The following is a 21,933-nucleotide window of genomic DNA, read 5'->3' on the forward strand; positions in this document are numbered from 1 at the left end:
AAAAGTTTCCCACGATTACAATATAATATTTTATAAATTAAATCTGATTTAAAATATAGAATGACTGACATTTTGTTCAAAAGTATCCAATACATGTAACAGTACTATCTAGTGCAGTAGATATTTTTTACAGAAGTAAACCATTATTTAAATGGTATATTATAAAACAAAACCTGTTATATTCATATATTCTGCATCGTCTTCCCACAAGTTAGCATTACATTTTCGAAGAAATAATGTTACGTTTCTGCAAAAGAAACTTTGTTTAAGGCTGTTTAATCAGAACTTGACATGATGCTCATCTGGTGAAGCATCTAATGCAGGATTTATGGAGAAAGAATGGTGCGTGCATTAGGGGATGCTTTTGTGAAGTTACCCACCTTTAAAAAAAGTAGTACAACTATTTCCCGAATGGCATGCCTTCAGCTTCAGCAACTTTTCTCCTTAACCTGGCAACCCGGTAATATTTATGTTCCACAGGTTTCTCACAAACATATATATTTAGCGATCCTAGAGTCACTCATGATATTGACCTGCTGGGAACCAGTGAGATTACTTTTCTCCTAAGGTCACGTAAGAAATTAATACGCATGGGATGGTTGGCGACTGTTCGACTGTCATCAAGTGATCAAACAGTCCAATGAAACAAGTCGTAAAATAGTGCAAACTTATCATACGGACTTTTTAATAAAATGAAAGATGCGAAATTTCTCTTGCATGCTGGTTTTGATAAACTTTGTGTTTTATGGTTATTTTTAATCCTTTCCATTTCACGTTTCACTCCATTCAATTGACTATGGTCTGTGCCTAGAAACTTGATCGAGGATATCCGGCTTAACGACGCAAGATTTCGCGTGATGCCTAGGTCAATTTCAGCCACTGTCGTGGCGTCATTGACAAAAATGAACGTGACTTTTTAACCACCGGGCGGTGATTAAATTTCTGCGAGAGTTTTCCCGCCATTTTACATTTCCGAGTTTTCTATATATTTCATGGAAGAAACAGATTCCCCTACAATACTCTCGGGGATTACAAGATTTCTCCACTCTCGATAGTTAAACTTTATCGATTTAACCGACTTACAAAAGCTGGCGGGTTGAAATATAAAATTTAACTATCTCGAGTAGAGTAATCCTCTCGAGACTGAAGGAGAATCTATATTTCTCTTACTCAATTTTGCTTTAACAACTTCATGAGCACGTTTCATAAAAAGTGGTTTCACTGGAAATTTTCATTTACGTAAGACTCCATATATATGCTTCCTAAAGCCGAAAGACATCCAGATCCGACAATATAAAAAATTATTGGGCTAGAATGAGATAGAAGTAGACCAGAAAAAAATCAGAAACAGTATTCGATTTTGTATCTTTATCGATTTTTAGGTTTCAGAACAATTTTTGTTGTTGTAAAACATGGAAGTATTGTCAATCGTCCGCTACAACACACAGAATTCTTCAATACTTCCATGGTGAAATGAAAAAAAACATACACTTTATTCCCAGAAAATTTTAAAACCGAAACTATAACACTTTTTAGAAAAAATGTACTGTGAGAAAAAAATGTGAATATATATGATCCCATGTCCACAAAAAATCGTGAGGGCACATCCAATTTAATCCAGTACGAACAGACTACATCCACTTATTCTACATCCGGTACGTATATTTTCTCATTAAGCTGTAGCACAATATCTCGCCCTGTTCGATGTCGTCAAAAACACGTCATTTACTGTGGAAAATGTGATGACTCAACGACGACAGACAATAACAGGGATATCTGCATGATGTAATATATATTCGCTGACACTTCCGAGGAGTTTACGTCTAATGGTGCCATGTCCACGACATCCAACCACAATTACATCTGCATGCATGTCGTGTATCTTCTTGACAATAACATGGCCTGGGTCTCCACCCTCTATTTGTACAACCTTTCCACCAATCTACAAGTAAAATTAACATTAATTATATTAAACCGTGTGATTGATATGCAATATTTTTTTCATTTATTGAGGTGTGTAACTAGCATGTCAGTAGTAACTATTTATTGCTCATTGTTATATTTTAATTGTTTTAACACATTTGGCTTGTTAGGTCCCCTATTTTATCATTGGACCAGACTTCTTTCAATATATGTACTTTGTGATCAGGACTTTTTACAGACAGGGGTAACTTCATACTTGTAAAGTTTGTTCGTCATTTCTTGAGACGTTGATAACGGGAAAGTTTAATAATTTGAATGCTGTCTCACAAAATTCCCAACGATGTTAGAACTGTCAAATTTACGAACCAATTTTTTTGTCGTTATAGCCTAGCTGTCTCTGCTGAGGTGACCAGGGCGCTGGACTTGGTGCAGATGGTGTTGCCATAAAGCAAATAGTTCTATCTCCTAATCAATGAGCCCATTGAGGTCATACAAAATTAACAGTTAAAGCATGAATAAGACATATACAAAATCCACACACTAACTCTCACACACTCTCACTAGCATACTGATTGGTACATAATTGTTAATAATTTAATGTGTTTTAGTGTTTGAAAAAAAAGGAAGAAACTGTTATCATACAATACATCTGTATATGGTAAAGAAGAGAGCAGGTTATCGATAAAAGATATACAACTCGTCTATCATTTAGGGGTTTTACCTCTGATTATAAGGCATTCAGATATGTATCCAGCCAGTGATTTTATAAATAGGGTTCTCATGCACATAAATTTGATAGATCAGAATACTGTTTAATCTGTTCTAGAAATATTTTCCTTTCAGTCATCAAAAAGAGGCATTCTAGAAAAAATTAACTTCATTCTCTATCTTATGTGTAAAACAGTTTTGACGGAGTTTCTCACATCTGGGCTATATAATCTTTTTCCATAGCCATCAGTTTTACGTTTATATCACTCTGATTCTATTCTGAGACTATGATTACTTAACCAGAATTTAGAGAGAATTCTGACTTTTTCAGAGCATGGGGTTTCTAAATATTTTTCTAATTCAAAACTTTTGTTTCTTCAGAGTATTTTCTTCTAATATCATTCCCGTGTTCCAAAAACTTATTCTTCAGATGTTTTTTTTTTTTACAAATGGCTTTCAAATTCATTAGTACTTAATGTTTAGAAATGTGAATATTTATTTTTTCACAAAAGAAAATAAAATTTAAATACCAGGAGTTCTTTGTCATACCTATCTCATGTTCTCTTGATTTATAATCATTATATGCTCTGTTAAGTAAGTCAGATGGTGAATTCTCTAGTCTGTGTCAATACATAAATATATGTTTTAATAAATCTATAGAAAAGGGTTATCTTCCAAGCTCAGTTATAACTGCTATATTAGTGCATCATTTTAACACTCCAAGCATGTATTTGCAGATTTTTAAATTCAACATTTCAAATTTCCAATCTTGGAATATTTCAAAGAGAGAAAGTGATTTCCTCTTGTTACCCAATTTTCACATCCATATAGAATAATTGGTTTGATTCAGTGATCAAATAAATGTAAGAGTGCTCGAATATGGGGTGGGGGTTTAGTTGATCTCATGTCTCTATTTAGTTTTAAACTGGCTTTAAGCCCTTTCTGAAGAAAAAATACTGCTTTTTTAACTTCATTGGTTTCCAGTATTTTGGATACATATTCCCGAATATCTGTATTGTTTGACACATTCTAAGGCATTTGTACCTGAATAAAATGATTGTGTCAAAAGTCTTCCTGTCTTGTTAAAGATTAGAACTTTGGTTGTCTTTGAGTTTATTTCCATGCACCAATCATTACAATAGTCATGCAAAAAATATCAAACTGTTGCTGAAGACCCTCCTTTGTTTTAGATAGTGATACAAGATCATCTGCATAGAGTAAGCATGGAACATTTTCGTTTTCCAATTTGATGGGATTTCTTAAGTTTGAAAACATGCCTGGAATGTCATCAATGAACAATTTAAATAAGGCAGGACCATAGATGTCACAGCGGTACGACTTTGAGTCCCGCGGAGGGAACGAACAAAATTTGCTCCGTAAGTTTGACGGTTTAAACATCGTGGGGGATTTTTCAGACCCTTATTTAAATAGTTAGATTGTTATATGAGAAGTCTGTTACACCATATGTAATGTTTGTAAATATAAACGTCTAAATATGTCCAACATCACCAAATGATGGTAAAATTTACATTGAAAATTTCGGATGACCGAAAAAACTAACAAGGCATTAAACTAACAAAGTTCAAGATTCTAAAGCTGAATCACTCAGTGGATGATTGTATCCTTATCAAAGACACACATAACCAAATGATTAGGAATCTTGAATGAAAACGAGAACGGGGCGTTTTTATCAAAAGCTATAAATGAATTAAATGTGGAAAACAATTAAGGAAAGCCAAATTATAGTAGTTAAATTGAAGTATAGCATATAGTGCTGTACCAGCTTTAGACAAGGACCTAACAATGAATTATTTTATCTGGTTAATTCCATCTGGAGAAATTGTAATTTTTTTCATCCAAAACGTTTACCGAGACGCTCTTTTAACTAGTAAAAGTTAAAGAGTTTTCCCCGGAGTCTCCCCTCGTCCCAAATGATGCTAACCTGATAATGGTCGAGTTTCTCCTGGAGTCTTTTACATAGCTTTTTCCCCTTCTCTGTCTCTTCGTGGTACTTGTGAACTACTATTTTAGGATCAACTGGCAACCAGATAGCTGTTAGATATTGAGAGATAATGAATATTAAATTAATCTTATCAAAATTATACCTCCTACGTTCCATTCAGTCATTGCGCAGGGGTTGGTTCTCCCTCCTATGAATGCGCCCTTGCTGCATGTGTCTAACAGTATGACTTTCTATATACACTTTATATGTTCAAATGACCTTTTCAAAATCCACAGTTTTTTTCCTTTTGAAAAATGCTTTCACACTCATGAACGCTAAAGGAAATCTTATTTGCTAATCTAAATCTATCGAAGTTGATATCGGACAGAACCCACAATAACCTACAACGTATGCCCTATCTATACAAAACAACATACCAAATTTGAAACCAATCCATCCATCCATGACGGACGGACGGACACCGTGATTCAATGTGAGTTTTTCATGCAGGCAAGGCTTTTCAAATTACCCCACACTCCGACTTGACACGAGCCAGAAATGAAGTGGTACATTAATTCTTCTTTTTTTCAATTCAGTTAATATCATACTAGTATCATATTTTATATTACATATAGTTGATGTATGAACTGTTGCTTTGAACATATATTTACACAATGGTCTATCGATAGACTTTTCGTAGACCCTGACATGAATTTATAAAACTCAAACTGGCTTTTCTCCAAATCTTTATAATTTTTCTCATCCTCATTTTAATATCTGTCTATTTATATTTGAACAAATAAATACAAAACTTAATCAATTTGATATAATCCATGTTACCGGGCCTAACACTACTTACATTCATAATCATGCTGTGCTTTGTGGTGTACACAATACAAAGCAACAACTTCGTCATTTTCCTGGTGAATGTGACCCACATAGACTGTAACAAATATAAATATTTACAAAATGTATCATATTTCATAACAGCTGTCTCAATTTAATACTGATTAAATCTGAACTGTAAAAGAAACGAATGTCTACACAAAAGTCCTAAATGCTGCAGAGAAAGCCCATAAGCTTTTCTTTATTTAAGCATCTGTCTTTGTAAGGATCATGCAAAATCTGAAAAAATGTGATACACCCCAAAAAGGCTACATATTTTTGTTTTTGTAATTATGTTGGTTTATTGGTGTATATTATGAAATGTGTAAAAATCATTCCAATCTGTCTGCTCTTAGGAGATAATCGACATTGAAAATCCAATAGATTCTATTGTATTTGAGTTTCCTTCACAGTGTTTTTCCCTTGATTTTGAAATCTATATAATTTTATCTCCCAAAAACACGCGTTATATGAAAAACAGAATGTTACTTTCAGTTTACTATACCACTTTAAACAAAATATCAAAAATAAAAATATGTAGGTTTTTTAGCCACAAATCTCATTTTTGCATGATTCTAAGCTGGATTGCTATTTAAAAGAAGAAAAAAAGGGAGAAAATAAGGCACGTAAGAACAGTATAGAGGACAATATCGATTCCTAGTTATTTAATATTCCAGTATCTGGTCACTTTATATATAGCAGACACACCCTCTTCAATAAGAAAATATTACTTGCCCTAAAAAAAATCTTTCTCATCTTGTCGTTGTTTGTTGCTGTATTTTGTGGACAATGTAGAATTTCATCTAAGACAAACGGCTGGTCCGCGAATGTGGCTACATGTAACTGCGAAGTTCGAAATGGAAGTGCAGTAACTGAACAGGTAAAAAACTATCAGACATTCTACACACTTATTTATCATGTCATTTTTACGAAATGTTATTAAGACCCAGACTAGGCTGTAAATTAACTTACATTCAAGTGCCCGGTATGAATCTTCACTTTCATCCATAGCTATTGCAACCGTTCTTTTTGAATTAAGCCCCGTTTCATCTTCTATCCCAGCTTGTCCACTTGGTAATTGATCATTTGCTCCTTGCATATTTTTTTCTTCCGCAAAATACTTATGTTGACATAGGGGAGATATTTTCGTATTGTTTCCTTTTAAAATCTACTTTTTACAAATGCGACAACTGTGCTTCTAAAAATAAATTGGTCAATATTGTATTTCTATGCGTAAACTGCGCATTTAAAACCAGGACTGCACATTGTTTAAATTCATGTCAATAAAATAGTTTTATTAATATGGAAATTAAAGGTTCACAAGCACAAGAAGGTGGAAAGGGAATTGGGTATCCAAGGAAAGTCGTCAATATACCCTCGGAAAAAAAATACAAGTATGTCCATAAGAAATTAAAGCAGAACTGAAGTAAAAGTTAAGATTTTCTGTTCTATATTTCAAACTAATTGTAGGTAAGTAAATAAAAAACATAACAAATGGAACGGTCCTTTAGGATATGACGCTTGGCGTCGTCCTTGGACACTTGTTTTTCACGCGATAAGTATCTTCTACGTCTTATATACCAGTCGACCACCATATATCAAGAAACTTCATATGGATAGTATAAGTGCATTATTTGCTGTTATAACACGTGATTTCGTATTTTGTTTTCTTTTTAACAAAAAAAAAAAATCACAAAACAAAACAAAACAAAACAAAAATCACGACCCCAAGTACCTGTATACAAATAAAAAATACGGCATCTATTGACATTGTCTAATTAGAAATAATCACAATGGGATAATCAAAGATAGATAACTCCAATTCATCAAATATTTTGGGAAGTGATGACGACTTAAACTATGATGGCAACTTTTGAGTACACTATCCGGTCAAACTGAAATTCGGACTTGGTTTATAAATTATAATACTTAATGAGTACACAAAATTTGACGTGAATATGAAAAAAGACCCTTCAATATCTTCTAAAGTTATCACAAGGAAATCGTCGGCAACGGACAGACGGACGGACTGATGGACACATAATTTGTTTGAGGGTATCACATAATATCTCGTCACTTCGTGGTGGGGTATTCAATAGACTTCTATCAAAGCTCTACAATTTTAATTCTGTTTTCGAATTCAAAATTTTAGTCATGAGCTGTTTAATGTTGCTTTACATCAAGCCTAAAAAGCGTTCATACGTCATCAAGTACTTAAAGAAATATGTTACCTAAACCAGTTTTCTCTGCACCCAAACGAACTTGAGCAATTTCGCAACTTACTGTCCTGATTTTGTTATACTTTTGTCGCATGTTCTAAAACAGGTTGTTTAGTGTTTCCGGTGCACCTGATCAGTTCTCTCACTTCATAGTGGAGTCCGGTTTGCACCTATGTACGTGTTATTTTGGTTATTGCATGTTCTTTGTTGTATGTCTTTTTTACCTGTCTATGTGCACTATCCTTTATCATCGGAAATATATTTTTTATTCCCGCTCAAATCTTTGTTCTGCAGATTGCTTTTTCTATCGCAAATACATGGACAGTTATAACCTTTCAGAAAGATCAGAATTGCCTTACGAGTACGAGAGGCTATTTTGTAATTGAAATATTATTTTCTAACAATAAAACGATGTTGAAACCAATGACTAATATTTCTGTATAATTTGCTTGTCCCATATGGGTGTAACTTTGAAATACAATTAAGTGCCCTAGCTAAAGAGGCCCCACAATAAAGATCAAACTGTCTACGAAAACAGGGGGAAGACGGGATTTTAAATCATAAACCGAATATATGTCTTATAATAGGTATACATGTATATCAGTATATAGTACAGATATAGGTATATAGCAGGGGCCGATTATAATTAATAGAAACACAAAGAATTGGCGAGCGAAGCGAGGCAAGAAACAATTTTGAGGTAGAATTCATGAAAAATCAAGATTTCATGCAAATTTTTTTTTCAATTTTTTAGGAGTACGCACGCCTGTCTTTGGATCCGCACTTGTATAGTATGAAAATAGATATATGTAGGTAATTTTTTGAAAACCTGTTCAGTATCTGAGTACTACTAGTAGTAAACGATTTCGTTATGTAAATTAATCATTAAGTATGGCTTTCCCCAAGATAATTTGCTGAATTTTCGTTTTTATTCATTTTGTGTGTGTGTGTGTGTGTGTGTTTTACATGTTTTATATCATGATAACCTCAATAATCTTGAAACCCTCATTAAATTTAGAGAAATATTACAAGTCAAATCCTAAGAAACGCAACAAAATGATGCATGTTACAGAATTTATTGTCGACAAACGAACACAGGAATGGTCGCATGATGCAAAATAAATTCACTAACACTCCCCAAAATTTTCCTCCGGATTGTTCCCAGTCCACGTGATCCAACTACTATCAATTTTGCACCTAATTCTTCTGATTTGCTGACTATAGTGTGACCTGGATCGCCTCCTTCTAGTTTAATTACTTTTCCACCAATCTTAAACAAAAAAAAACCAATTTGAAGTCAGTGTAAGTAAGAATCAGGCAATGAGTAAAATTTTCTAAACGATGCAATCAATTTGACTATCCAAATCAAGTAATAAAGACAAGATTTTCCAAGTCATTTTGGTAATTTACTTTATTATATTCACTGCAAACGGACATTTCAAAGGCAGACAACTCTTTAAAAAAAACTAAAATATTGTAGCATTCAAGTGAAAAAAAATTTCCAATGTCTCCAGTGACGCAGATATCAAATGTAGCGGTAATTTCAAACGGTACAACTTTCTTGAGGTAATGGTTGACCTAGCTTGTAAGTTGCCACCGATAGTTTTGTAATGTTTCAATCATATAAATACAGAAAAATCCTGCACGTATAACGCCAAGTGCAAAGATGAAAAAAAAATTGTGAGTATACCAATCAACGGACGAAATACAAGCACGGTGGACCAAATACATGCACGGGCGGACTGACAGACTGGGACAAACCACATATCCGATAACAGTTGTTGCCAAATGAAATGACATGTAGTTTTGTTTCGTCAGCTAAGATGTAGTTAGTATATGTATCACAACAACCCAAGAGTCACAACAGACTCGGTTTAGATTACACAGCCAACACCATTAAAGCAGCAGCCTGGGTATATAAGGGTTGCATCCCTTGCTTTTCAAAAATCTTATTGTAACTGGCAGGGTTAAGATCAGAGAATATAATTTTAGAATATCATGAGCTAGAAGCAGATTTTATTAACAATATTTGTCTCAAATGATTCTACCTTAACAAAAAAACAAATTGTGAAAACGTATTTCCTATTTGATCAATATTCCTAGAGAAATTACATTTGCAAACTCTGAAGTGGACACAATTTTGTACAGATTTTGAATTTAGTGGGAGGAGTTTGGTATCAGCTGTTTTTGTTTGTAAACAAATGCACATGCAATTTAGTGGTTACAGGCATGCTTCACGTACCTTGTTAGCAGTACATGTAATTTTCGTCTTATTCCAATAAATTAATACTGATATCAAAATCCATTAACACATACCCAAAGAATAGAATATGTCCGCAAATAAGTTGTTACACAAAAATCAATCTATTCTAATATACTGCAAGTGAAAAGTCGATCTAAATAACAGAGTTTCATATTTAACACTTAAGCAATTTTCAATATCATCTGTGCCCCATGTATGGCTTTGACTTAGGATTTGGATAAAGTTCTCTCACAAGATTTAAAACACAGATAGGCATAACCTCTCTCCTCACAACCACTACTGAGTCATCTACTCTATCTCTATTAAGAAGACAACTTTTTTTTCTGAGGTACTGCTCATGACTCCAGGCTCCCCTATTCTGCATCATTCTCCAAAATAGTTTGTATTTGGTTTTCCTAATAGCACTAGTTCTAATGTGAGCCATTTGCCTTTCACCTAGCCAACTTTGCCTGTTTATAGTTACACATGGAGTACAAAAACATTCCAAACACATATCGCAATCTACTTCATGCTGAATGTCTTCCTGATGGTTTGGCCCACTTTCAAAAGTTTGCAGGTCAACTTGTTGTTCTTCAGACTCATTTCTGTTGATGTTTTCAGCTGGTTCTTCGATTCAGCAATTTGTCATCTGATTAACTTCATTAAAATCCCAATTATTGTGATTGAAAAAAGCTTGTATAGCTAATCTTTGTTCTTCAGTAAGAGCCAAAGAAAGCACACGTGCATTCTGCAGATTTTCCATTTTCACTGACTTGTACAAAGTTTATGTGTCATCATTTACTGAAGTGGGTCAGAATCAACATTATGGGCATTTTGGGGTTATTCTGTGGGTAAAAGTGTCTGTAAAATTTACTATGAATTACTTGTTGACCAAAGATTACCACATATCAATTTATTTATCATTGTTCGTAAAACTTTATTTTCTCGGCAGATTATTTTTTTTATTCTTAGGCAATTTAATTAAAACCTATCATTACCTCTAATGAAACAAAAATGTATGACCTTTGACAACGAGGTTATAGAAGGATAGAGATTTTTAATCATTATTCCAATCCTCAAAACTTTGCGACAATCAATCAGATGGGAGGATATACCTGTCAAAAATAAAATGTTTCAAACGGTAATGATGATCCTGACAAAATACATTAATTAATATAAATAAAATGCATTACTATAAATTCCTTGATGGCCCCATGTTTTAGTGGGAAATTTGTAAATGTCACAATTTGGAGGGAAATTTTTCATAAATGAAAATAAATGTATCATCATGGAACCACTACCTCTTCAGAATATTAATATAAATAAAGAAAATAATCAACGACCAGAAAAAAGGAAATACGCAAAAGATAATTTTGAAAGTGTCAAGAAGAAAATATTGCCAGAAAAGATAAAGCAAAACCTATTGATGGAAAAATTAATTTTACATGTGAATCCATTGATGAAAAAGACCATATGTATAAAATGGCCAATGACATCAAGTGTGCCATGGGTGGTGGAAATCCTAATAGAACAACAAATAAAGACATGCTTTTGGAAGTATTTTCTTTTTATATGAGAAATAAACTAACACAAAAGTTGGACCCTGAGAACCAAAATGATGAGGAGGATGTTCCATTTTTAGATTGTTCGTTTACAGCTTGTGATATTGATGCATCCCAACAACAGCTTTTTACAACTGGTGAAAAGCCTATAGAAAACCTCATTCAGAGAGTAACACGGGAAAATCTGCAAGAGCAATTTATTGGTCAAATCAACTGATATAAAAGGACATGTTGGAGTTTGTAAATTTAGATGTGAAGATAAACAACATGATCTACTTTGGTCTTCGTCATCCTACCTTGGTGACAAATTTCTTTGTAACCTTTGGATGGCTCATGGATTTTATGTCTCTGGTATTTTACCGAACCAGTATTCAAGATTCTGTCGGGCCTCAAATATTGGATGTATTGGCGAAATTACCCTAAATGGAATATTTCAAAAATATTCACCAGTGGTAGAAGGTTTAGTAAATGAGTCATGTAACAGCACTTCTCGAAGAAATTGCTTCCTATGAAGAACTTCAAGGCGGCATTGACATTGTAACCTCATGGACGTATCCTGGATCTTTTAATTGGCAGGAAGCGCCGAAAATAATCTAGAAAGCATGAGCGCAGAGCCGAACATTTTTCTCTCTTAAGACTGTAAATAACGAAAGTGCGCAAAAGAAAGATCTTGGTCAACTTTTAACAGCAGTAATGATAATTTAAGTGCGAATCTATTGCAATTTTTTTTTTCGTCTTCCAACCGTTTTTACCCCCATGCATGAGAAGCATAATTTTCCGGAGATTCCATATACACCAACATGTTTGGAATCTGAAGAAAGGAGACATGCACGTTGTATCATCTAAATTGCATACAACCATACCTTGTAAGAGTCTAATTTTTCCTTGAGCTTTTTACAAACTTCTTCGCCTTTTTTACTTTCCTCGTGATAAGCGTGAACAATAACGTGAGGCTCTACTGGCATCCATACAGCTGAAAAACAATCCGGTTCACAATATTGATACTGGATGCTAATATACAAAACTTGTGAGAAAACACCACAGCAGACGATAAAAATATAAACATTTTTTAACATCAAATGTGGATTTTTACGCCAATCTGTTCTCTGTATATCAACATCAAATATTTTAATAATTCGAGGCGGTCATTAAGAATTAACAAAACTTCTTTAAAACTCTTGTTTAAAAGTTATGCATTATGTATCTATTTCTCTTTTGCAACTTTGTTGATGGGGGCTAAGAAAATTTTACACATTCTTCCATTTCATATTCTGATTTTGTTTTCGATGTCCTAATTTCAAGTTAACTTGTTTAGGACTTCTTTTCTGCTAAGATTGGAACTTTTTTCATCTGAATGCTTTAAATAACTTATGGAGTTTCCTATACGGTTTCTGGTGAAAGGAGTGAGGGTTGTCACCAAGTGAGCTTTGCTCACTGTTTGTATAAGTTCACTACGATTTCCGGTCCTGTGATATTATTTAAAATTTGATTCTAGCCCCTCCCTCATAAAAAGCAAATGATTGCTTTTCAAAAGTACTCGAATCTGTTAAACCAAAGTACTGTGCTTATCGGTACTTAGTGGTATCTAAGTACTTCAAGAGGTGATAATCCCCACACTTAGTCCAAGCTTGTATGGGCTGGTTAAATTTCTTCATAAGCAAACATTTTTAACAACCTTGTCATTATCTCTTCAGAAACTTAATTTATCAGTTGTCATTGTTCAACCAGCAATCTTGGTTAGAAAATAAGGCATTGGATTTTGATGAAATCATTTAAAGGAAAAATTCAAGTTCATAAAATTAACATGTAATGGCAGAAAAGACAGGATTAGTATCATTTCAGGGTATCTGTTGATTGGTGCCTAGGGTTAAACTATAGAATTCCATATAACTCCAGTTAAAAATAATGATAACTATTAACAGTATAACTTTGAATTTACAGACGTAAGACCTACAACTGTATGTATGCTGAGCTCTATGATGAACACAATAGGCTACAACCAATTCATCTGTGTCTTGGCGTATAGTGGTCATATAAACTGAAAAAAAATCATAATTGTTCATAAATCAAGCCTCTCATACTTGATCCTTCAAGGTATAAAACAAATCTATTCTCTTGGGGTTTGATGTTGTAAAGGAAAGCTATCCAACAAAGAACTGAGTTATCCTACACAAACTATTAGACTAATGTTAGGACATGACAGAGTTTCATTTTTTTATCATGACTGCTTAATTCATAATGGAATTCCTACAATGACATTTAGGATTTGCATTTTCATCTCTTTATATATAACAAAAACCCTGCCTATTAAATTAATTCCCAAAATAAAATATGCAAGTAGAAAAAAAACATATTCTATGGTTGGCCTAAGATCGGTTTTAAAAAAAGTTCCTTTTCATTTATGTTTAAAGCATATGTCACAACATCAATATGGAATAGAATATTTGTTCAAATGATATTTATAAATATGAAAAATATTTAAACTCTAGTCAGAAATACTAACACCTCGATTGTAAATGTATTACACCGTGTCATGGATGGGAATATCCACATTCGTACGAAAACTGACTGCCATGTAGATAACTTCAGATTGTTTTTAGTGGTTTTATAATATACAAGCTCCCAGGTGACAGTCTGTAGTTATTTAGTCAGTAGATTCTAACTTAAAATTATTGTGTGGTTTTATAAGTTTTTTTTTCAGCTTAAAAATGGCTTTCAAGTTCGTATAAATTAACTGCGTGTAGTTCACATGCATTAGGGGAAAATGCAAGTATCTTCAAACGGGGTGTATAAAGACAATTAATCTAGACAATGCACTTAGCTAAATTTACAAGCTCTAGAAAGGTATACGGGTATGTTTCAATAGAAAGAATCCTGCTTTAGTTTAATAACTTCCGTGTTCAGAACAGCAAATGCATAACGTCCGTTTCATTCAAGTCTCGAAAGATCATTAAGAAAGTTCAGCGACATGATAACAATCGTGTGATAACATACGGTGTGCATTGAACTTCAGATTCGAGCTATAATTAGGTTATTGACAACGTTCAGCTGAATAAAAATACTGAAAAATCTACTTACAATCGAGAGCTTTCTCAGATTCCTGACTTCCGTCCATTGCTATGAGCACTGTTTTCTTTTTGTTTTCATCGCTTTCAGCCATATTCCCGTTTTGGTAAATGTACAATTTTTATCGCGGAGAAAACGCCATGCATAAATTACAAGGTCGAGGATAACGTTCTATCAGTTAAAAATAAACATGGGAAAATTCGTAAACAGTTTAAATACCAGATTAAAGGAAATAAGATTTCAATGCATATGCATGTACATTACAGAATGAACCTATTTTAGGACAATTTTATTTTATCTATAAATGTTTAAACACCTCTCTCTCTCTCTCTCTATATATATATATATATATATATATTATTTCCTCAACTGTTGGGTTCTAACATCTATATTTGTCTTGTTTGTTTTCTGTTTGTTTTTGTTTTTTTAATATTCAATGCGTCAGTACTTAGTATATAAGGGAGCAACCATTTGATTTTTATGGAAAAAGGGGGAGGGCGCGGTGCTAGAATATCAAATTGGAAATAAAAAGGCAGGTTAAAACAATCCATAATACGAACACGAATACTTTATTTCGATTCGGCACAAATAATAACAAACAATATATGGAAGCTGTGGTGAGCTTTTAACCGAAAAAAAAATAGAACAGTTGGCTAAATCCAAGACAGACTCGGGTAATAGACCCTTTTGTGCTAACGTTGGGGTAGTCGATGCGTAGGGCATACTCAATATACACTTCCGCGAGGAAAAATCGTTTGTTATACCCAAGCTCTACCTCGCGGGAATGTATCTTGAGCATGCTCACCAACTTACAACAAAAGGGTCTATTATATATATTATAGATTATATATCTTTATTTCCTCTTTACAAGAGAGTATAATGACAAGTAAGATTTATTATATTTATGAAGCAAGATAAAATACAATGTAGTTGAACCAAACAAAGAAATAAAACAAAAACAAACAAAAACAAAAAAAAAAAAACAAAGCAAATAAATTAAAATGAGGCGAAAATTACGAGAGAGTCATTATACAGATGAAGAGTTCACAACAGAATCATCTATTCGAATTCTAACTTTCGAATCTCTTACACATTTTACGTGTAGTCCACATACTTTAGAAAAAAAATCCAGCTCATCACTTTCGAGTTTAAATGAAGTGTTGTGCACGCAAAGTCAAACGAAGAAAGATTATCTAAGAATACACTAAACTGGATAGGGTTGATATCGATGATATCCCTTCATAAATCGTCTCTTTCGCTGATGACGTAGTCACATGACACCAGTAAATGTTCAATCAGGCGAAAAAATGTTCCTCACTTATCGCAGAGCAATTGATATGGTTCTAGCCACACCATACAAAAAAGGTTTATTACATATTTCACATTGTCACGGTTAAGGTATCTGCTTGAGAACGGTCCACGCTCTGTGTGGTTTAATCCTAGGATGTATTGTGATGAACATACTAAAGTCCGGATCGGACGAAACTCTAGCATACCACAGCGCTTGTTCAGTGTTGTTGATATGGTTATTAACAATACTTGACCATTGTCTTTTGGACCAGAAAATGCCAGAGTGCAAATTCTACTATATAGTTTGCTAACCCGTATTTCAGGGCAATTCGGTAGATGTCAGGAATAAATCCAAGTCATTCAGACACACAAATATGTTTGTATTCCATAAGTCTAGTAACCATAATTCGCCTCGGTAAAGCACTAGGTTGAAGCCTACAAAGTCTGCCAAAGAATAAAAGTTTGCACGTCTATGATACTTTCCAAGGTATTCCATCCTAAAGGACTAGTACATTTGTCAGAAATCTTTGGTGAGCATGTATATAGAAGCTCATTTGACAAGACTTCTTGTTGTGTTAAAAGAAAAATTTGCCCTTGAAGCTCAGGTTACATGAATATTTTGCATTTAGGCAGAGGTAGGTTAGACCAGGTCTGATGACAAAACACGTTTCTTAATGTAATATACTTCATGATGATATTAAGACGACTTAATAGTCTGTATTGTGCTGTAAATGCAATTTTAGTGTTTTAATCATTTACCATTAAAATGACTTATTTATCTTGCTCAAAATCCAACATTCACCTACCATTGGTGATCATGGGTAAGAGATAATGTTGGCGAAAAGTGAAATAATGAAATAAATATATATACTGCATTAATTCACGTGCAATTCGCGCATTTTTTAGTGTAAATGAAATAATAATTGACGCAAAAGCAATGCGTCGGGAACCTCAAATTGATGTCCTTCATTATAAGAGAATACCAAAAAAAAAATAATAATAAAATAAAAAGGCATGTACAAACACGCAGAAAATTAACTAAATATTAAAATTTTATTTGTTCTAATCCACATAAAACATCAACTATACCAATGCATTCTGGTTGTGGTGTTCAAGTTATGCGTCGTTAATAATAATAAATATATTCAAAGTAATTTTAGTGTCGACAAACAAAAACTGGGCACTTTGCATGGTGGATAATGTAGTCACTGACACTACCAAGCAACGTCCGTCTGACTGTTCCCATGCCACGGCTACCTACGACAATAGCTCTAGCTCCAAGTTCGTCCGCCTTGTGTACAACTCCATGGCCGGGATCACCACCATTTATCTTTATAACTCTACCTTGGACCTACAGAAATATTTTAATACAAGTTTGTTAATAGTAAACTATGTTTTCGTTTTTTATTAGAGAGAAACTATTTTACTTTTTCTGAGGGCCAGGAACAAATTTAGAACGAACAAGACGGACCAGAATTCCAGGATGGAGTAGTAGAATAGATGGTATATCAAAGTGATATTAAGTAGAAAATGCAGTAATTTTAACGAAAAAAAATCAGATATAAAAATACGAAAGCTAACCCCCATTGGAAATCAAATACCAGCTCTCACATAGTCATTTGAATAGAAATGGTCAAGTTATGCAAGTCCAATAACACCCTTTACAAAGGCACCGATCATTTTTATCCTGAAAAGGAGGGGACTGGGATTTGATGTCCTATTATGTTTTTTTTTGCGTAAGCGCAAAATGTTTATTTCTATTTCAGAAGCAACCGAAAATCCATATAATATCTATTTGGAAATCTGCCTTCTTAAGTAATAGGGAAAATGTTAAATCTTTATTTTTTTTTCAATGGATGAGTAAAAACAATATATTTTTCTCCAAAATATTGAACTTTTTTTTTTCGAAAAGATCCCAGGTCCCCCTCGCTAACAGTCGTTGCCTTATAATGATAAGCTCTTTAAACGGTCGATGTTGTAGACTTTAGCTCCAATATAAAGGCATTCATGCACATTATATACATATCTCTTTGTAATGAGTTGGCACATTGAATTTTACGATTTTCCTATTTATAAATGGTTATATATCAAAACAAACATAATACTGGTAACCTGAGTACTGAAAAAATGACTAATAGGAGTATTTATGAGACAAAAATAGAAAAAAATTGACCAAAATGCTCCTTCATTTAAGTAATATCGTAAATTGTCTTACAAAATATCAGTACAATCGCCACACAATGGGATGATACGTGCGTGGTATAAACAATATACGATATATCATTTTTTCATTGTCAAGGCATAGTACGAAAAACGAAGGGGCCAAATTCCAATAGGCCGTACATATAATCACCTTAAGGTGTTTAAGCATTTCCTCTATTTTTTTGCATGTTTCTTCCCCGTTTCTGTTTTCTGCTTCAAATGCTACCGATAGTGCTCCAGGATCTGTCGGGGTCCAGACAGCTAAAAGAAACAATTTTAAAAACACAAAATTAGAATTGAAAATTTCTCGTAATTAAACTATACATTTTCGGATGAAAAGGTGTTTTCGTTGTTGTTTTTATGCGAAACCAGACCCATCGAAACTTTTATATACTCGGTTTATTGTTTTACCAACTTCATCGAATGCTTACATTGACAGCTTCAATCAACAATAACAGGTTCAAAGTACTGGTGTTGGGCAATTAAGTTGGGTTGCTGACGGCAATCCTTATTACACTGCACTTAGAAATGACACACAAAAATTATTCAGCAACTATCTATCTATTAAATCCTTTTACCCTTACATTCGTATGTATAAACTGCCCTGTGGTGTATGCAGTGAATAACCACAATGTCATCGCCGTCTCTGTGCACTTGTGTTACATAAACTGGAATAAAAAAAGTCAAAAGTAACAATCAGTAAAATGGGAAATTGGCGGATGAATAAAAAACAAAATGCTGCCAGGAGCCTGAATCGCTCACCTGGTTAAAGTTTGTCTTTCAAGGGCAATACATTAAACTAGGAGTTGTCCAACAGTTAAAATTTTGACTCAAGAAGAGTATGGTAGGACTTATCATAAGGATCATTTCAGCAATTGAAAGTTTCTTTCTATCTTTTATAATTTTCATGATATTGGCTGAAAACTGTAAAAAAAATCATTTTTCATCTTTCAAAGGCAATAACTAGCAATGAGTCATCTGACAGCTTTGCTCCCTTAAGGCTTTTGAAGGCCTTATAATAAGGATCATTTCAGCAATTGAAAGTGTTTGGCTAAATCTAACGGTTTTGGAGATATATGTGCGAAAACCTACTGTCTCACCCCTATGTTCTATTTTTAGTAAGGCAGCCATGTTCTTCCACGGATCAAAAATCCCCACATCAGTTCTGTGCAGGATACCACAAGGAACATTCATAAGTTTGGTTCCAATTGGGCAAGTAGTGTCAGAGGAGAAGATTTTTGAAAGAAATAACAATAAAATAGCAACAAAAAGGGGGACAATAACTCCAACATGGCTTAATATGTTATAACGAAAATTTGACCACGGATAGACCTCATCATGCTAAACACTTTAACCTATACAAAATGTGGCTAAACCTAACGGTTTTGGAGATATATGCGAAAAAATACTGTCCGACCCCTATGTTCTATTTTCAGTAACGGCGGCCATGTTTTTCGTCATAAATCCCCAATTCAGTTCTATGCAGGATACCCCAAGGAATATTCATACCAAGTTCTTCAAAATACTTAAGTTGAAAATTGAGCTATTATCCATAATAGTTATTGTAAGCAAACAGTGACCTAATTAGACCCTACTCAATGACTGCATAGTATGTTGGAATCACCTTGCCCGTCCGTCTGAATGTCGTCGCAACTATCTCGACTCTGAAAGGGGTAAATTAATTTCAGATGTGGTATGGGACTTTCATGCAAGCCATTTAGGTTGCTGTCCGATATATCGAAAAGTTTGGCGTACGACTTCCGTTCGTTTATTTTTTTTTGTCCAAACTTTTCAGTCAAAACGGTTTGTGCCACAAATTTAAAATCATTTTGAATAGTTTTAACTTTAGTACCAGTTTCTATTACCATCTTTTTTTTTTCTTATCAAGTTTCAGTATTTGTCGTCCTTTATTTATTTGCAACTTTAATAAATCCACTCCTTCCTCGTCCTGATGCAGACTGATGGTTAAGCAATTTTGAAAAAAAACTTTCTGAACATTTAATTAATCATTTTTCTTGTGTAAACCGGACATCAGTTTGTATTGTTTCATTTAGCAAAGTCGTATTCACTGCTTAAAGCATTTGTGAACAGCGAAACCTTATCTTAGCTGTCACGATTGTTCTCGGCTAATATCGCTATTTCCAGTACCTTTACCAAGTACATCAACCAGAAATTTTCTATTTCCTCTTGCATAAAGTCTCTGTTGGATTTGAATTAAAATTAACTTAGTTTCATGGCATTTACTATATAACGAAAATTGATATGGTGAATATGTCAAAAAGACAACAACCCCACCGGGATGAAAAATGTAAGCTCACTCAAAGCCACCTAACACCACTGGACAGGCTGCAGTTGGCCCCAAAACAACATTTTACACTGCAATAGCGAAATAGTTGCCTCTAGAGACCCCACCAAAGTAAAAGTAAACTGAAAGTGAAAACGAAACAAGACATACAGATGTAAGAAATTTCTGACTTGGGACAGGCGTAAAATGCGGCGGGGTTAACGTCCATTGGCGTGATCACAACCCCCTTTTAGTTTGTTTATAGCATGAATCATTAGTTGATATACTTCTAAAGGAAGCTAAATGGTAGATAAGTCCAAAAATGGTAAAATGAAAATTTATCATTCCATTCACTATGGCCCGAAAAATAATATGCAGGGTGGCGGAAAATTTGTTTCCAGCACGTGAATTTTATCCAACTTCGCCAATGAACAGGTGCCAAGTAAACTGAAGACCGCAATGGTAGTTTTTTTTGTCGACAACGCCTTTGGAAGCATTCGAGGTAGTGCCAGTCTCATATGTCATCCAATATCAGTCGCGCTCCGTAACTATAAAAATCAGAACGTGACAAGCTCAATAGAAGCTACGACCTTCTAAATCGCTTTGATATTACCCATTGTTATTAAGTTTATTCAGAAAAATGGGCTTTCTTAGCATTTATTATTCTAGTAGACAAAATGCATTTCTGACTTATCTTGATCGAAATATGTACAGTATGAATATCTTTGGTACCGTTATCCTGTAAATGGGCGAGTCTGTTTAAATATAAGTTCAAGGGGAAATGGTGGTGTTGCATGGAGGTTTAGCTGAGAACCACAATTAAATAACATTTTCTAAGAGTTAGTATATGCCCATTATAAAAAAAATCATTTAAAATATACCAATTTTGTCACAACCCCGAGTTCACTTATACCCGAGTTGGCAACATCCTTTCACACACCCCAAACTTTGAAAGTATGACTACTTACAGTTCAATGCCTTCTCAGCATCACTGCTCCCATCCATAGCAATAACGACAACTCTATTTTCCTCCGACATATTTTTTTTGTACTTTTTATCTTTTGTCTCTATGTTATAAACACCATGTGACTGGTGGGGGCATGATTTGGAAATGCTTTTATCATAAATCTTTTCTTTTATAAGTCATATGTGGGGTGAATGTTGATAACAAAACTGCGCACTACAGATAATGAACTGTTTAAGCTATTGATAGAAATACTGCCAGTTTCGACCTTTTTTGGAAAGATAAACAAAATACAATTTATCGATGGAAATCTACATTTATCAAAATATCAATGTCTTGTAGCTTAGAGGAGAAAGCAATTTAAGTTGAAGGTGTGGCTACAGGATACGGCAAGATGAGATGAATCAGACCACCGATTTATTACTGCTTCACGGGTAACAGTAAAATATACAATTCTCTACGTCCCATGATATATCGAGTAACCACGACAGGGATCAACATAATACGAACCCCTAACGCCTCACCCTCCAGCAGAATCTACTGACTGTCTAAATAGCCAAAGATAGTCACATGGGAGCTTAGGGGACCACCATTAGATTCTGAAGAGGTCTGGCAAATTTTGTGGGTTCAGAATGTTTATATATAT

The 21,933-nt window shown here is 34.0% G+C and overlaps 3 protein-coding genes across 3 annotated transcripts; all 3 read right to left on the reverse strand.

The window, feature by feature from the left end:
* Positions 1 to 1,353: 1,353 nt before the first annotated feature.
* LOC148620640 (uncharacterized) lies at positions 1,354 to 6,679 on the reverse strand. Its single transcript, XM_088574310.1, has 4 exons — positions 6,431 to 6,679; positions 5,433 to 5,516; positions 4,574 to 4,683; positions 1,354 to 1,942 (listed from the first exon to the last, which is right to left on the reverse strand). The coding sequence occupies exons 1-4, from the start codon at positions 6,555 to 6,557 to the stop codon at positions 1,748 to 1,750; spliced, it is 516 nt and encodes a 171-aa protein (XP_088430436.1). The 5' UTR covers positions 6,558 to 6,679; the 3' UTR covers positions 1,354 to 1,747.
* Positions 6,680 to 8,737: 2,058 nt separating this feature from the next.
* LOC148620641 (uncharacterized) lies at positions 8,738 to 14,732 on the reverse strand. Its single transcript, XM_088574311.1, has 4 exons — positions 14,560 to 14,732; positions 13,436 to 13,519; positions 12,345 to 12,454; positions 8,738 to 8,947 (listed from the first exon to the last, which is right to left on the reverse strand). The coding sequence occupies exons 1-4, from the start codon at positions 14,639 to 14,641 to the stop codon at positions 8,753 to 8,755; spliced, it is 471 nt and encodes a 156-aa protein (XP_088430437.1). The 5' UTR covers positions 14,642 to 14,732; the 3' UTR covers positions 8,738 to 8,752.
* A 2,139-nt stretch (positions 14,733 to 16,871) lies between these two features.
* Positions 16,872 to 21,456, reverse strand: LOC148620642 (uncharacterized). The gene is made up of 4 exons (XM_088574313.1): positions 21,292 to 21,456; positions 18,624 to 18,707; positions 18,191 to 18,300; positions 16,872 to 17,188 (listed from the first exon to the last, which is right to left on the reverse strand). Exons 1-4 carry the CDS (start codon positions 21,359 to 21,361, stop codon positions 16,994 to 16,996), a joined length of 459 nt encoding a protein of 152 aa, XP_088430439.1. The 5' UTR covers positions 21,362 to 21,456; the 3' UTR covers positions 16,872 to 16,993.
* Positions 21,457 to 21,933: the final 477 nt, after the last annotated feature.

This window comes from Perna viridis, chromosome 3 (genome assembly GCF_037379345.1).
Source record: "Perna viridis isolate PV_CMFRI_1.1 ecotype Kerala chromosome 3, ASM3737934v1, whole genome shotgun sequence".
NCBI classification, from domain to species: domain Eukaryota; kingdom Metazoa; phylum Mollusca; class Bivalvia; order Mytilida; family Mytilidae; genus Perna; species Perna viridis.

Bases quoted from the DNA above. Each gene is read 5' to 3' on its own strand.
- LOC148620640 (XM_088574310.1), bottom strand. From the start codon at position 6,557: ATGCAAGGAGCAAATGATCAATTACCAAGTGGACAAGCTGGGATAGAA. The intron at 5,517-6,430 runs GTAAGTTAATTT...TATTTGTTACAG, and splicing joins TTCATACCGGGCACTTGAAT to TCTATGTGGGTCACATTCAC. The intron at 4,684-5,432 runs GTAAGTAGTGTT...AATATCTAACAG, and splicing joins AGCACAGCATGATTATGAAT to CTATCTGGTTGCCAGTTGAT.
- LOC148620641 (XM_088574311.1), bottom strand. From the start codon at position 14,641: ATGGCTGAAAGCGATGAAAACAAAAAGAAAACAGTGCTCATAGCAATG. The intron at 13,520-14,559 runs GTAAGTAGATTT...ATTTTTTTTCAG, and splicing joins ATCTGAGAAAGCTCTCGATT to TTTATATGACCACTATACGC. The intron at 12,455-13,435 runs GTAGGTCTTACG...ATTGTTTTTCAG, and splicing joins AGCTCAGCATACATACAGTT to CTGTATGGATGCCAGTAGAG.
- LOC148620642 (XM_088574313.1), bottom strand. From the start codon at position 21,361: ATGTCGGAGGAAAATAGAGTTGTCGTTATTGCTATGGATGGGAGCAGT. The intron at 18,708-21,291 runs GTAAGTAGTCAT...TTTTTATTCCAG, and splicing joins TGCTGAGAAGGCATTGAACT to TTTATGTAACACAAGTGCAC. The intron at 18,301-18,623 runs GTAAGGGTAAAA...TGTTTCTTTTAG, and splicing joins GGCAGTTTATACATACGAAT to CTGTCTGGACCCCGACAGAT.